Source organism: Chrysochloris asiatica, unplaced genomic scaffold (assembly GCF_000296735.1).
Source record: "Chrysochloris asiatica unplaced genomic scaffold, ChrAsi1.0 scaffold00010, whole genome shotgun sequence".
NCBI classification, from domain to species: Eukaryota; Metazoa; Chordata; class Mammalia; order Afrosoricida; family Chrysochloridae; genus Chrysochloris; species Chrysochloris asiatica.
The window spans coordinates 9,892,040-9,904,232 of NW_006408528.1; the positions used below are offsets into that span (position 1 = coordinate 9,892,040).

A 12,193-nucleotide genomic window follows, 5' to 3' on the forward strand; every position below is an offset into this window, starting at 1 on the left:
TTGATCTCCTTCTTTTTTACTCCCTCCCGTCGGTACACCCACCCGGGAGCTTATCCACCCACACTCGGATCCACCCTGGCCTCAGCCTCCGCAGGAGTGGGTTGACCGCGTAAAGACACACGCGCGCACACACACCCCTCCTAGTGATCCAGGCCAGGATAGGATATCCCCGCCCATACCAATCCTTTCTCTCCCGCCCCTTCTCCCACAATCCCAGACGCGCCGGCTGGCCTCCTCTAACTTCTTTGATCCCACCGGACGCCCCACGCCTCGCGGCGTCCTGGCCGCGCCGTCCTAGGAGTCTTCCACCGAGAGCCAAGGGCCAGGAGGCGCTCTCCTGAGCCCAGTGCACCCTACATTCATTCACCCGGCCTTGACAGTGGCTGGTCTCCACCTCCCCCTCTACACTTCCTTTTATTCTCGGAGAGGGATCTTTATGGCTACCCAACTATCCCCACCCCAACTCGTACCACAACCCCTTGGACCACGCGGCTCCCACTAGCCACTGGGGTCGCGCCAATCCAGAGCGCTCCAGCTTTCCCGGGAGGCACGCCCTAAGGGCAGACTCCCTCAGGCACCTCTGGGAAGTGTGCCACGCCGGCGGATCCGCCTGCGGTCACCCCTCTCATCCACTCTTAAGCACCCCCTCCCACAGTGTCTGGGTGGAGGCTCCCGCCGCCACGGCGTTTGGGGAGGGGGCGCTGCGGTTTGCTCCTGGACCAATGTTCTCAGGTTGCCCGCGGTCGTTGAACATAGTACTTGGTTTTTTCAACCCCGGCACAGTCTCAGTGAACTTCGAGCTTCTAAAACAGCACAAATAACAGTGGTACATGTGGGATTGGTTAAATATTTTTCTACGCAGCCCTTTCTTTCCCACCTCATTCCACCACCACCACCCGCCGTCGCCCCCCACGGTTTCTTTTCCATCCGACAAGCTTAGGTTCTTCAGTGGTGGTAGGCAGAAAGTATACCAAGGAGTGATAGGGGACTTCCTTTTTAATCCAAGGCTGACGGCTGTAATGTAATAACCTGTTTTATAGGTCGAACTGGAACCATGAAGATAGGAACTGGGAAATTTCTCTAAGGGAGATGGGAATGCTGGTTTACAATTAAACGTTTCTGTTCTTTTGTTCGCCAGGACTTCTTATTTACTTCTGATTTATGGAGAACAGAAGAAGTCTCTTTGCCAAAAACACATGTATTATTGAGTCTGTTCCACATCCTAAACCAAGATTTATATAAAACCGTGAAAATACCACACATTACGACCTTTCGCCACAGGAAGGGAAAAATGGCTTCATAACATCATTCTCTTCCCTTTCTTTCTTTCTCTCTCTGCCCCTCTCCCCAACCCCAGCTTTAGTAATGATTCTCTGTCAAATCCCCACACCGTACGCTCTATTGTTTTGTTTTTAAAGGAATGGGTGGGGTGAAAGAAGGTAAACAGTTTGTAAGCTGTGACTTATTTTAAAGCGGTTTTTTTTTCCCCCTCGAAAAGGCAAAAAGACAGAATCTGCCACTGGAAGCTTATTGTCATCTAAGGACTATTGCTGTCATTTGTCATTTGCAAGGTGGGGGAGTAGGGTGAAAAGAGGCAGGATATGGACTCAACTTTTATCTATAAACCGAGGTCACTAAATGGGGGGCATTTCATCATTGCCTTTCCATTCAAAGGAGTTAGGAAGCCTGTTTGCCTCCCTGTAGAGTGGTGCTGGCTGGGCAGCTACCTGGTCTGTGAGATGGTGGGAGGAGGGACAATGCTCTATACTAGTAGGGGCTGGAAAAGATGCACAGGAAATTTGTGCTTATGGTGAGCTCCCCCTGAGGATATAAGAGATTTACTTAGGTATTCCTGACTGCGATGCCCCCATCAGGAACCAGAAGACTCTGGAGGGCTCCCCACAGAGCAGGGTTCATCCTCCTGGAGACAGCACCTTGGACTCTCAGTGTGCTTCCTTTCACGCTGATACCACAATAATCTTCCAGCCTCTCTCCAATATCTCTCCTTCTAACTTTCTGACCCCCTCTTTTTGGTCCCCCATATTTGAAGTAGACAGATGTTACTTTTTACAACTAGTATGTGAGGGAAGGAACATCAAAAACACATCAAACTGGATTTTCCTGAATCCAGAAAGAAGCTTATTGGTGACTTGCAGCAAAAGCAGCAGCTGGAATGGTTTATATTGGGGAAAGGGCTGATTAATAAAACTTAATGATGGGATTAGCACCAATAGCCAGTCAAGTGAAGGAGACAGCTTCCCAGCCGACTTTATTTAATTAACAGCAATTAATATGTATTCTGTTAATATCCTTTAGGACTCTCAATGACTTGTTCACCATGAAGGAGAATGGAGATGAAGTGTAGGAACACTTTCAAGCACCCAGGGTGGGTTTTCTGTGATGACAAGAGAGATTGCAAATTCATTTAAGAAAATGCTAATAAACATGTGGCAGGAGAGCTTTGTGAATGACTTTGTGGAAACAATGGTAAAACTGAAAAATGTTCTTTCTTTTGGGGGTAGGACACCTTAAAAGGGGGAGGGGAGGAAATGCTTTTGGAGAGAGAGGATTAAAAAAAACAGAAAACATCAGACTTGATGCAGCAGTAAACACAGCAATCCTTACAAGAATATCAGCATGCCTATATTGAAGATTTGGACACGTAATGCTTCAGACCACTGATTTGCTATTTTCTTAATTCTCGCTCTTCTTTTTCCATATGAATCAAACAGTCTTTTGTCCTTCAGGGTTTGATTTGATCGCTACTGTTCACATTTCACTTTTGTATTTTCCTCTTCCTATACCATTACTCATTGAGTGCCCTGTGAAATTACAATCGTACATTTTCAACTCAGCAACCCATTTGCAGTGCAAAAATAGGGTCTAAATAATGGCTGAATTAGCCCTACTGGACAGTTTCAGATGTAACACTGTAATAATTATATTGCAGGCTGGATTAGGATGCTATTATCATAATCTGGACGTTTACAATTATCTGTAATTTGCAAAGATGCGCCAGGTCTTGATTACAGCAGTGTGTTTTTTTTTTTTTTTTTTTGTATCACGCTAACCATCACTAAACAGTGACAGTAATAACAGCTAATTTTGCTGGCAATATAAGAGGTGCTGGGGTGTGCAAACAATTTCACACCTGGATGTGCTCACTCAACCAAGAATATAGAGAAAGAGCTTCTGCCCTGAGACTCAGAAAAATATTCTCCTCTGCTTCTGTTCAGTATAGATTTCTAGACCCTGAACATTGCTTAAGAGATATTCACTGAGGGTAAGTTTTTATTTTTTGCATACTTCAAGGAACAGTTTGGAGTTCTCTCCTCATACTTTCAAAGCTCTTGTGTGTTGTTGTTGTAATTTATTGTGGACTACAACATTGTTTTATACATTTTTTCAATTCTGACCTTTTACCCCTTTTATGAATTAAAGGATGTGTCTGGTGAGTAAAAGGGATGGGATGCTGGTGAGAATGGAGTCCCGAAAATCTCCATTTGTCTTTCTTGCTTTCTGTGTTGTTGGTGCATTTGGTGCAGTTTGTGACTGAAGGCTGGAGAAAGGACCAGGTTTCTGCAAGGTCCAAGCCAAAGTCCTCCTGAAAATTGTTAATGGAAATTAGTATTAGGAGAGTCCACTGAGGTCTTTATGTGTTGGTGATTTTGTGTTTTGGATAATAAAGACAGCAAATGGTTCTCATGGAGGGGCCCCTTAGATATCACAGGTATTCATATATACCTGGGATACATAACCCCTTCTATATCTAGCCTTCCCTTGGGTGAAAGTTTCCGGAATTACTGACCTAAAAAAAAAAAAAAATCTTCAAGGCTGCTTTGCAGGACCCTTTAAAGCTGGTGTATCTTGGTGATGGTGGTGGGATAGGGTGGGGTAGGATTGGATGAGGGTAGAGGCAGGATGCAGATCACGCAGTGTTGTACGTGGAGTGGAGTTAGAAGGGTATGGGGTGACTGAGACGCGCACCTCAGCTGAGGAGACAACGTTACAAAGTCGTCTGATTTTGAAACGCACCAAGGAAGACTCCTTCCTGAAGTCATGCTCCTCTATCTATAGATGACGCTGTTTCCTGACCCATGTAGACGTTGAAGACAGCTCAAGATGTAAAATGCAGGAGACTGAGAAATCTTTGGCTCCCCACCCCGGTGTGGAAAGGCCTTTCTTTGGTGGCGGGAACCTTTGGACTAAGTCATGTCAAAAGATAATGCGATGCTTATTGGAGCGGAGGAGAAATCATCTCCTCCCCGTTACCCGTTCCTGTCCCCCCCTCCCCCCTTCCTCGCCCAATCTTTTTTTTTTTTTAAATGGGAAATGTGGTCAGAACGAGGCTCTAGAACTCGAACTCTGCAACCTCTGGGGAAATTCTAACACGAAGAAGAGGAAGCGCAGTAGGCACTGTGACTGGGAGCTGACTTTTGCCCATGCCCCTCCTACCATTCCCTCCCTCAGCAATAGGTTTACTATAGGGTCAATGCTTTATATGGAGGGAAATATTAACCCTTGAGATTCAGAGGAACAAAAAGAAACCCAGCTCCTGGGAGGACCCCTTGGCAAAATTCCTTGTTTAATTAAAATTTATGTTAAGATATTCAAGTAGAGAGATCGATACACACACCTCCAATGTAGTTAACATGCATTTGCTTGAGTTTCAGAATTTCATGCACTCACAGTGGTTTGGCATGTATCTGGTGGATTTTTTAGAAAGAAAAATTAGTGTTGGTTTCGATGTATGGTAGCTTTTTCTGTAACGTAATTTGAATAATTCAGCAAAGCCCCACTACCAGCTGTACTTTTGCAGCCTCTTCCATTCTTTTCAGCATTATAATTTTGGTTAATTTTCAATTTTAGGTCCTACGTCTCTGCAATTTGTGTATGAATAACAGAATAATTTCCCTCTTTTGTTTCGCCTTTCCTGTTCCTGAATCTAAATAAAGATGGCTTTTTAGTATTAAAAGTGGAAGAAAATTACAGGTAATTATCTTTGACGGTAAAAACGCTGTAATCAGCGGGCTACATGAAAAATTACTCTAATTATGGCTGCATTTAAGAGAATGGAAAAAACCTTCTTGTGGATAAAAACCTTAAATTGTCCCCAATGTCTGCTTCAAATTGGATGGCACTGCAGCTGGAGGCTTTGTTCAGAATTGATCCTGGGGAGCTACGAACCCAAAGTTTCACAGTAGGAAGGGGGAAAAAAGAAAAGAAAACATTTTTCCTAATGTAACAATGCGAATGCTAGAAAATGACAAGACTGATCGGTTTTAAACCATTCTGAAGACTGACTGAGCGTGGAAGTTGCTCAACAAAAAAAGGAACGGGTATATTGGTAAGTAGTCTTTGCTTTGTGTCTAATTATAGTGACTGTCCTTTTGCACAACTGTATGTCGCTGTCATTATATGGAGCACTCTGAGTATCTCTATTGACTTCTGATAAATGGCTCAGTGGTTTCAAGGTTCATAATTTGAAGGATGCCCAGGTCTGTAGCCATTAATTCTCGCAGTATGGGGCTTCCTGCTTGTATGACGAAAGGACTTTTCATTTTCATTATTTCTGTGCTTTCCACAAGATCGGAAGGATAGGGTATTTTCCTACCTTGCTAACTTGCAAAGGATTTAAACATTAAGTAATCATAAATGCTCATTTGCCTTCTGCTTTTTTCTTTTATTCTTTGTCTTTTTTTGTTGTTTAAAAATGCTTCTAAACAAAGACAGATACTACTGCATTATGTTGGCTTGGGAAAGGGAAAGATTCGAATACTCAATTTCAGCACTGGAAAATACTGAATGCTAGAGATTCACCTGGGGATAGTGGATAATAATGTCTTTTTAAAATAGCTAAGTGTGTAGAAATTACAACAGAAACTTAATAGGTCAAGAAAACTGAGAAAATACCTATGGCTAGTGCTAAGTATTAAGACAAAGGCTAATGGTGCAGACTGACATCTTTGCAGGCACTTGATGTTTCTATATATGGCTTCCCATATTAGGAACTAGGACTTGTTTTAAGAATGATAGAAAATATAATTGAAGGGAGGGAGAGTAACAGAGGCACACAGAGAAAAATATACAGGACACTCCCAGCATTTTGTGGCTTTTACTCCATATATGAAAGAAGACAAAAACATACAAAGTATATGTACAACTAAAATTCAACAATATATACAGAAATGTTTCTCAATATAAACGTCCCTATTAGCTTAGTGAATGCCACCAATTCACCTAGTAAAGTTGTCAAAGCAATAAAATGGTGATTTTGGTTGGTTTCTCTCTCTGTCTTTCCTGATTCCAGTTCAGGATTTGGGTTTGGGGTAGGGAAAGAGTATTTTTTAATCATAATTTCTTCCCATTCCATTTTGATAAAACATGCAGCATTCCTTTTGTGGCACATTCTAGTCTTACAGCCAATTTTCCCTGTTTATTTTGAGGAGGGTTTGTTTTCCTGTCAGTCTGAGATTGGTAAATAAAAACACAGGAGTCCCAAATGCTTCTTTTTCATCATGTAATGTCTTAAGCTCATTAAACAAGTAAAAACGCTGCCATGTTTATGCAGATTCTTCTGGTGGGGAAAAATAATTTGTAAAAAAGTCGTTTTGATGGATACTCCCAAAGAGAAGAGGGCACTCAAAGCCTGGATTCCCAAGGAGAAAGAGAAAATATCCTTAGAGTAAGGGGTTTCTGGAGCGCTATCAGAGAAACCTGTCTCTCTCTCTCTCTCTCTGAGATGCAAGATGAATTGGAGATTGTTTCAGGGAGAGTAAGACAAGGTTAGAAAAGGAAAGGAGGAAAAAGGTATGAAGGAAGAAGGAAGGAAGGAAAAGCTAGAGGAAACAAAAAGGAAGGATGAGAAAAGAAATGAGTGAGAAAGAGAGAGAGAACACCCAGTGGGTCCCTCACCACACGCACGAGTTCTCCCGAGCCTGCTCCTTCGGCTCTGTTTGGCAGATGCAAGCAGGTCCCAGATCCTCCTTGCCTTGTCCGGAAGTTCCCCTATGGTAGCTCTTTCCTCGGCCAACTCACATCATCTGTGGTCTCTGCATCGTGTCCTGGTGTGGAGAGGAGTACCAGTGCGAATAGCCGGGCATGTAGCTGTTGGGCGGCATACTAACGCCCTTAGCGGAGGCGGAAACGTCCCACACTGGAGGCAGCGCCGGCGAGCGTGGCGACAGGGCCGCTGAGCCCGGTAGGGGGTCGCTCTCATGAGGGTTACTGCCCTGCTTCAGCAGTTTCTTAAACTTAGAACGTTTGTTCTGAAACCATATCTTCACCTGTAAGGATATGCAGCTATCGTTAGGCCCCAAAACCCATCGAATCAGTGCTGCTAGCGTCACTCATAGCTTTGGAAGCAATATACAAAAACAAAAAAAATCGCAAACGCAAACAAGCCCTTAAGTCTCCGCCTCCCGCCATGTCTTTTAAGTTTCTTTCCCGCCCCCTGCATCTGCCAGGTATCTGGTCTGGATACCTACTGTCATTGTAATTCTTCGGTGCTCACCAGGGTTCTAAATAGCAACATAAATAAGAATAAGAAAAAACCATTTAAATGAAGAATGAGATAGCTGAATGAGGTTCAAAGCCTAAAGGGGATTTTTAAACATAACACTTTTCTGATCAAAGCTATACAGCTGAATGCATTTCTTCTGATAGTCTGTATTTTGATAATTACCAACACCAAAAGTTGGCTAGCTGTACTCATGTATAGTGATCAATTGACTATGAAGAGATAAATATTTATAATCAAACACCTTGAATATATGAACCTATACATATTATTGCACACGTCATAGACTATGCATGGGGCCTGTTTCCCCAGTCAAATATGTCCACATAACACTGCAGGAATTAGGAGCTGCACCTCCCTCATTCTTATTTTTGCATATTGCTTAATCAAATTGTGGTCAACAATCATTACAATTGTTAGTGAAGTCAGGAATAGTCAAAGAGCTCCTGAAAATTAAATGTGAATCAAGAACCTGGGATAGAAGCACAAATAGGCCAACATTTCAGTTCTCCTTTATTTTAAGAATGCAATTCTACAGTGCGGATTTCTTTACCTTTAGAACCCCTTAGCTGAAATCCTGCTTTTCCAAGAGGAGAACAAGTAAGTTACAGAGTAGCAGGAATACCTTTATATCAAACCTCAAATATTTCAGAGACAATATGGTAAGAGAAAGAGAGCTGAATTGAAGAGTTTAGGAATCACACATTCATTCCTCAGCAATAGTCTCATAGAATCTGAAGTCACCTAGCTGAAGACCACCCACAGCATGGAGCTAAGTTAAGCAATAGGGACAAAAATGTAGGTGATTTTTCAGCCTCCCCCTAATATGCCCTTCCTATGAATTTTGAAATGCCTGCCCCATATGTCTTTCAAATTCAAATTAATAGAATGAGAGCATTTAAGCAACTGATTTTAACTACTATAATTTTGGGAGCATTTATCTTTGATCCCAAACTCTGCCATTGTCCCCATATCCTATGTTCCAAGGAGGAACTTCTGTGGGTTTAGGCCCTATCATCCAAGATGAGTTAACCACAAAGCTCAGACAGTCTTTAGAGAAGCCCACCTCAGTCATCCTAAGAAGAGTAGTTTCAGTCATAGTGCTTTTACTATACCCCATTGGAGTCTATGTCTACCTCCCCTCCCCCTTCACTTCATAATTTCCTTTTTATGACAATGAATATAAAACCTTATTAGCCCTTGCAAGAATCCTTAAGGAATGTGGACCTTATTCTGCCTCCTGGCTTGAATGCCTTATCCTACTATATGTTTGTTCTTTTATATTGGTCTGTTCTGGACTAGGACTCAACTGAATTATGAGTTTGATCACCAAAAGTTTCTAGGCTGGGTGGAGTTTGCAGAGTGTTGGGAGGATGTGCAAATCCAATCCAATATTTAATATCAAGTCGTTTATTTCAAACTGTGTTGTCCCAAGAAAGTGCATAGCTGGAGCAAAGGCATTTGTCACTAAGCTCCTTCCATTCTTAGTTGACTAGGCCAAGAATTCCTCTTGGTGTGCTCCCTGCCCAGATTGCCAGCAGGATCAGTATCTCAGGGTACTCGGGCTTCTTGGGAATTACCTGTGTTTGTGTCAGTCCTAACGAAGCTGCCAGTTCAGCTCTCTCCGGGAGGGCCAGGTACTGAGTCTGCTGGAAACGATGGTTTAAAGCCTGGAGCTGCAGGCTGGAATAAATGGTCCGAGGCTTCCGAATCTTTTTCCCTTTTCCATTGAACCTGATTTCCCCATTTTCAATCACTGTGGTTTTTTGTTGATCTGCAAGCAAAGGACACAGAAATGCGGTCACCCATTAGGGCACTGCTGCGCATAGTCGGGCCTGCACCGGGTCTCCCCAAAGCCGTTTAAGGGTTTCCTCAAAGCGTCATCTCGACATTCAGACATCTCTGGATCAAGGGTGCTGAAGCTTCTGCCCGACCCCTGCCTTTAGTCCTAACAAAGGCTGAGGGAGCGCCCGAGGCCTTGAGCAAACAGCCGCGGTCCGCTGCAGCGCGCCGACGGCTCATTGGGGCGCACAGCGCGGCGAGGCGGCTGCTCTCTACGCGGAGTGAGGCCCCTTGGCCTGACGTTACAGTGCCTTAAGCTGCGCTTGAGTCGCCAAGGTGTTTACGCAGCCGGTTGACTTAATGTCACCAGCTCCAACATCTGTGCACCAAGCGAGTTAGAAATAATTCTGCTAAGAGGGACCAAAATCTCAAAACTCAACCAGCTGCTTATATAAGCTCCAAAGCAGGGCTGCTCCTAGTAAGACAACTTTGACCCCCTCGGGTGCTTAGAAATGATCAGCCCGAGGCTTTTTGCTACGCCTCCACGAACAAAGGAGCAGCCAACATACCCTGGAGGAGGGGGCCTGGTCAAGGATTGGGGTTGGGGACACCTCAAAGCCCACGGGAAATAGCCCAGTTGTCACTAGCTTAGCAAAAGCCCGATGCCACACTAGCTTCCTCTCGGCTCACCAAGGCGAACCGGACACCCCACACAAAGTAGGCCACCGGCTTCCCAGCATGGGATAGGGAAAAAAACACGCTGCCCAGTGTGGGTCCAGAAAAGTCCCCAAGCCTAGCCAACACTAGCCACAGCCCGGAGAGAGGAGGAAGGCAAAAGGCGCACAGACCCAGCCGGTTGTAGAGAGCAGCGCGGGTCAACTCGTCGAAAGACGCCAGCGCCGAGCCCTGGCAGCGCGCTGGAGGCGGGGGAGCGAGGCTGGCAGCGAGGCTGGCCGCGGCGCTAGGCCGCCGGAATCCGCGGCGGCGGGAAGGGGCCGGGTTGGTTAAGGCCGGCCGACAGGCGCCAAGCGAGCGGGCGAGCACTGGGCCCGGCCGGGGGCGCGCCGGGCCGACTGGGGGAGGGGGCCGGCGGAGGCCCGGACGTTGAGGAAGTGACTAGGGAGGGCGGGCGGAGTGGGGGACAGCCGGGAGGCGGGAGAAGCGAGTTGCCCAAACGGCCTCTCACCTGTGTCGTCCCCTCGCGTCTGGGCGGCCGCGCTGCTGTTGTGGTAGGACTGGAGGTAAGGGCTGTGCTGCGAATGGCTCATGTAGGGGTAGGCGGCGAGCGAGCGGTGGTTGTAGGAGTTGCCGCCGCCCGACGCGTAGGCCGCCGCCGAGTGCAGGCAATGCAGAGGGTAGTGCGCGCCTGCCATGGCCGGGGAGCTCTGCTGCGAGTGCGGCTGTGGTGGTGGTGGCGGCGGCGGCGGCGGTTGCTGCTGCTGCTGCTGCTGTTGCTGCTGCTGTTGCTGCTGCTGTTGCTGCTGCTGCCCGAACTCCATGAAGGCGGATTTGGATGAGTCCTGGCCTTCCAAACCGTCAGCCATCGTAGTCATGGTCATCATCAAAACTTTGGGGGCTGGAGAAAGCTTTCTCCCGGGTTTCCTCCACCCTCCCCCACTTGGCTCGCGCCGCTCACCCCTCTGCAGCCACCTTAGCTCTTGGGATCCTTGCAAAAAAAAATTTTTTTTTTTTTAAATTTAAAAGAGGGGGGGGAGGTGGTTCTCCCTCTCCCTCGCTCTTCTCTAATATATATATTTTTTAATATAAAGAGATATAGTGAGCGGGGCCTTGTTAACTCAAAGGGAGGAGGAAGGGGGAGGGATGGGAGAGGAGAGGGGGGAGGGGGAATTTGCTCTCCCCCTCCCGCCTTCCCCCCTTGTATTTTTTGGGGGTTGGTGCAGTTTAAGGCAGAGATTTTAAGGTGGATTCTGCGAAAGTTGCGCGTCTGCTTTCAGACTTGATGCAGACGCCACGAGTCGAATGGTTTGTCTCCAAAGGGCAGCGCCTCCCCATTGGTCAGTCGCCCTCTGACGTCACAGGCGCACGGCTTCTACTGGCGTGTGCGCTGCTTGCGGAGTTCATCGCCTACCTTAGGCAACTCCTATCCCAGCGCTGGGCCGCGCTGCCCAGCGCTCAGGGCTGCAAAGAAGGGAGTCGGTTCCGCCCCGCCGGCAGCGAACGCTTCCCGCTGCAGCTTGCTCCCCAAATCTCGGAATTTCAGTTCCAATATCGCAGTCTTGGAACCTCCTAGCCTGGAGCTGTTGTCAAGCCTTTTGCACCCTAGCTGGTTGCTTGTACTTAGAACAGTACACCCTGCATTTAAAACCCCCACCCTTGACCTCCTCCAATCCCACGGGAATGCCCTGTCACCGTGGTTTTTTCTAGACGTATTTTATTGAAATCACAGAGGGAAGAGGTACCCCCCCACACCTGGGCTCCACCCCATGGGGGTGTTGTAAAGAAAAAAAAAAAAAAAACAGACCCTATTCTGGTGAGGTTCCTGCCATTTCAGGCAGTATTTCCTACATATTGAACAACAACAAAAAAAGTGGGGGGGCGGGGATCTTTTTTTCCCCCAGAACGCAGTAGCTTGTTCTGAAAGCGAATCCTTGGAGGACTGACAGTAATGCATTTTTTCCTATTGAAAACAGAAGCTACTGTAATGCTTTCAAATATATGCAAATGATACATGCGGTTAGTGGTTTGGCAAATCTTGATTACAATATAAACTACCCAAGTAAAAGTGCCTTCGTCCTAAATTTGTCTCTCGATTACAATTCCAATTGATTTTATTTTATTGTCAACATTGTTAATGATAAAAATAGAGTCGTTTTACAGTTATTTTTACTTTCTGGAAGGAGGCAATTAGAGTTCTAATCAGGAATACACAAA

The 12,193-nt window shown here is 46.0% G+C and overlaps 1 protein-coding gene across 1 annotated transcript; it reads right to left on the reverse strand.

Annotated features, from left to right (window-relative positions):
• Nucleotides 1-7,034: 7,034 nt before the first annotated feature.
• Nucleotides 7,035-10,863, reverse strand: DLX6 (distal-less homeobox 6). Its single transcript, XM_006834263.1, has 3 exons — nt 10,488-10,863; nt 9,100-9,293; nt 7,035-7,286 (listed from the first exon to the last, which is right to left on the reverse strand). Exons 1-3 carry the CDS (start codon nt 10,861-10,863, stop codon nt 7,035-7,037), a joined length of 822 nt encoding a protein of 273 aa, XP_006834326.1.
• Between the last annotated feature and the right edge of the window lie 1,330 nt (nt 10,864-12,193).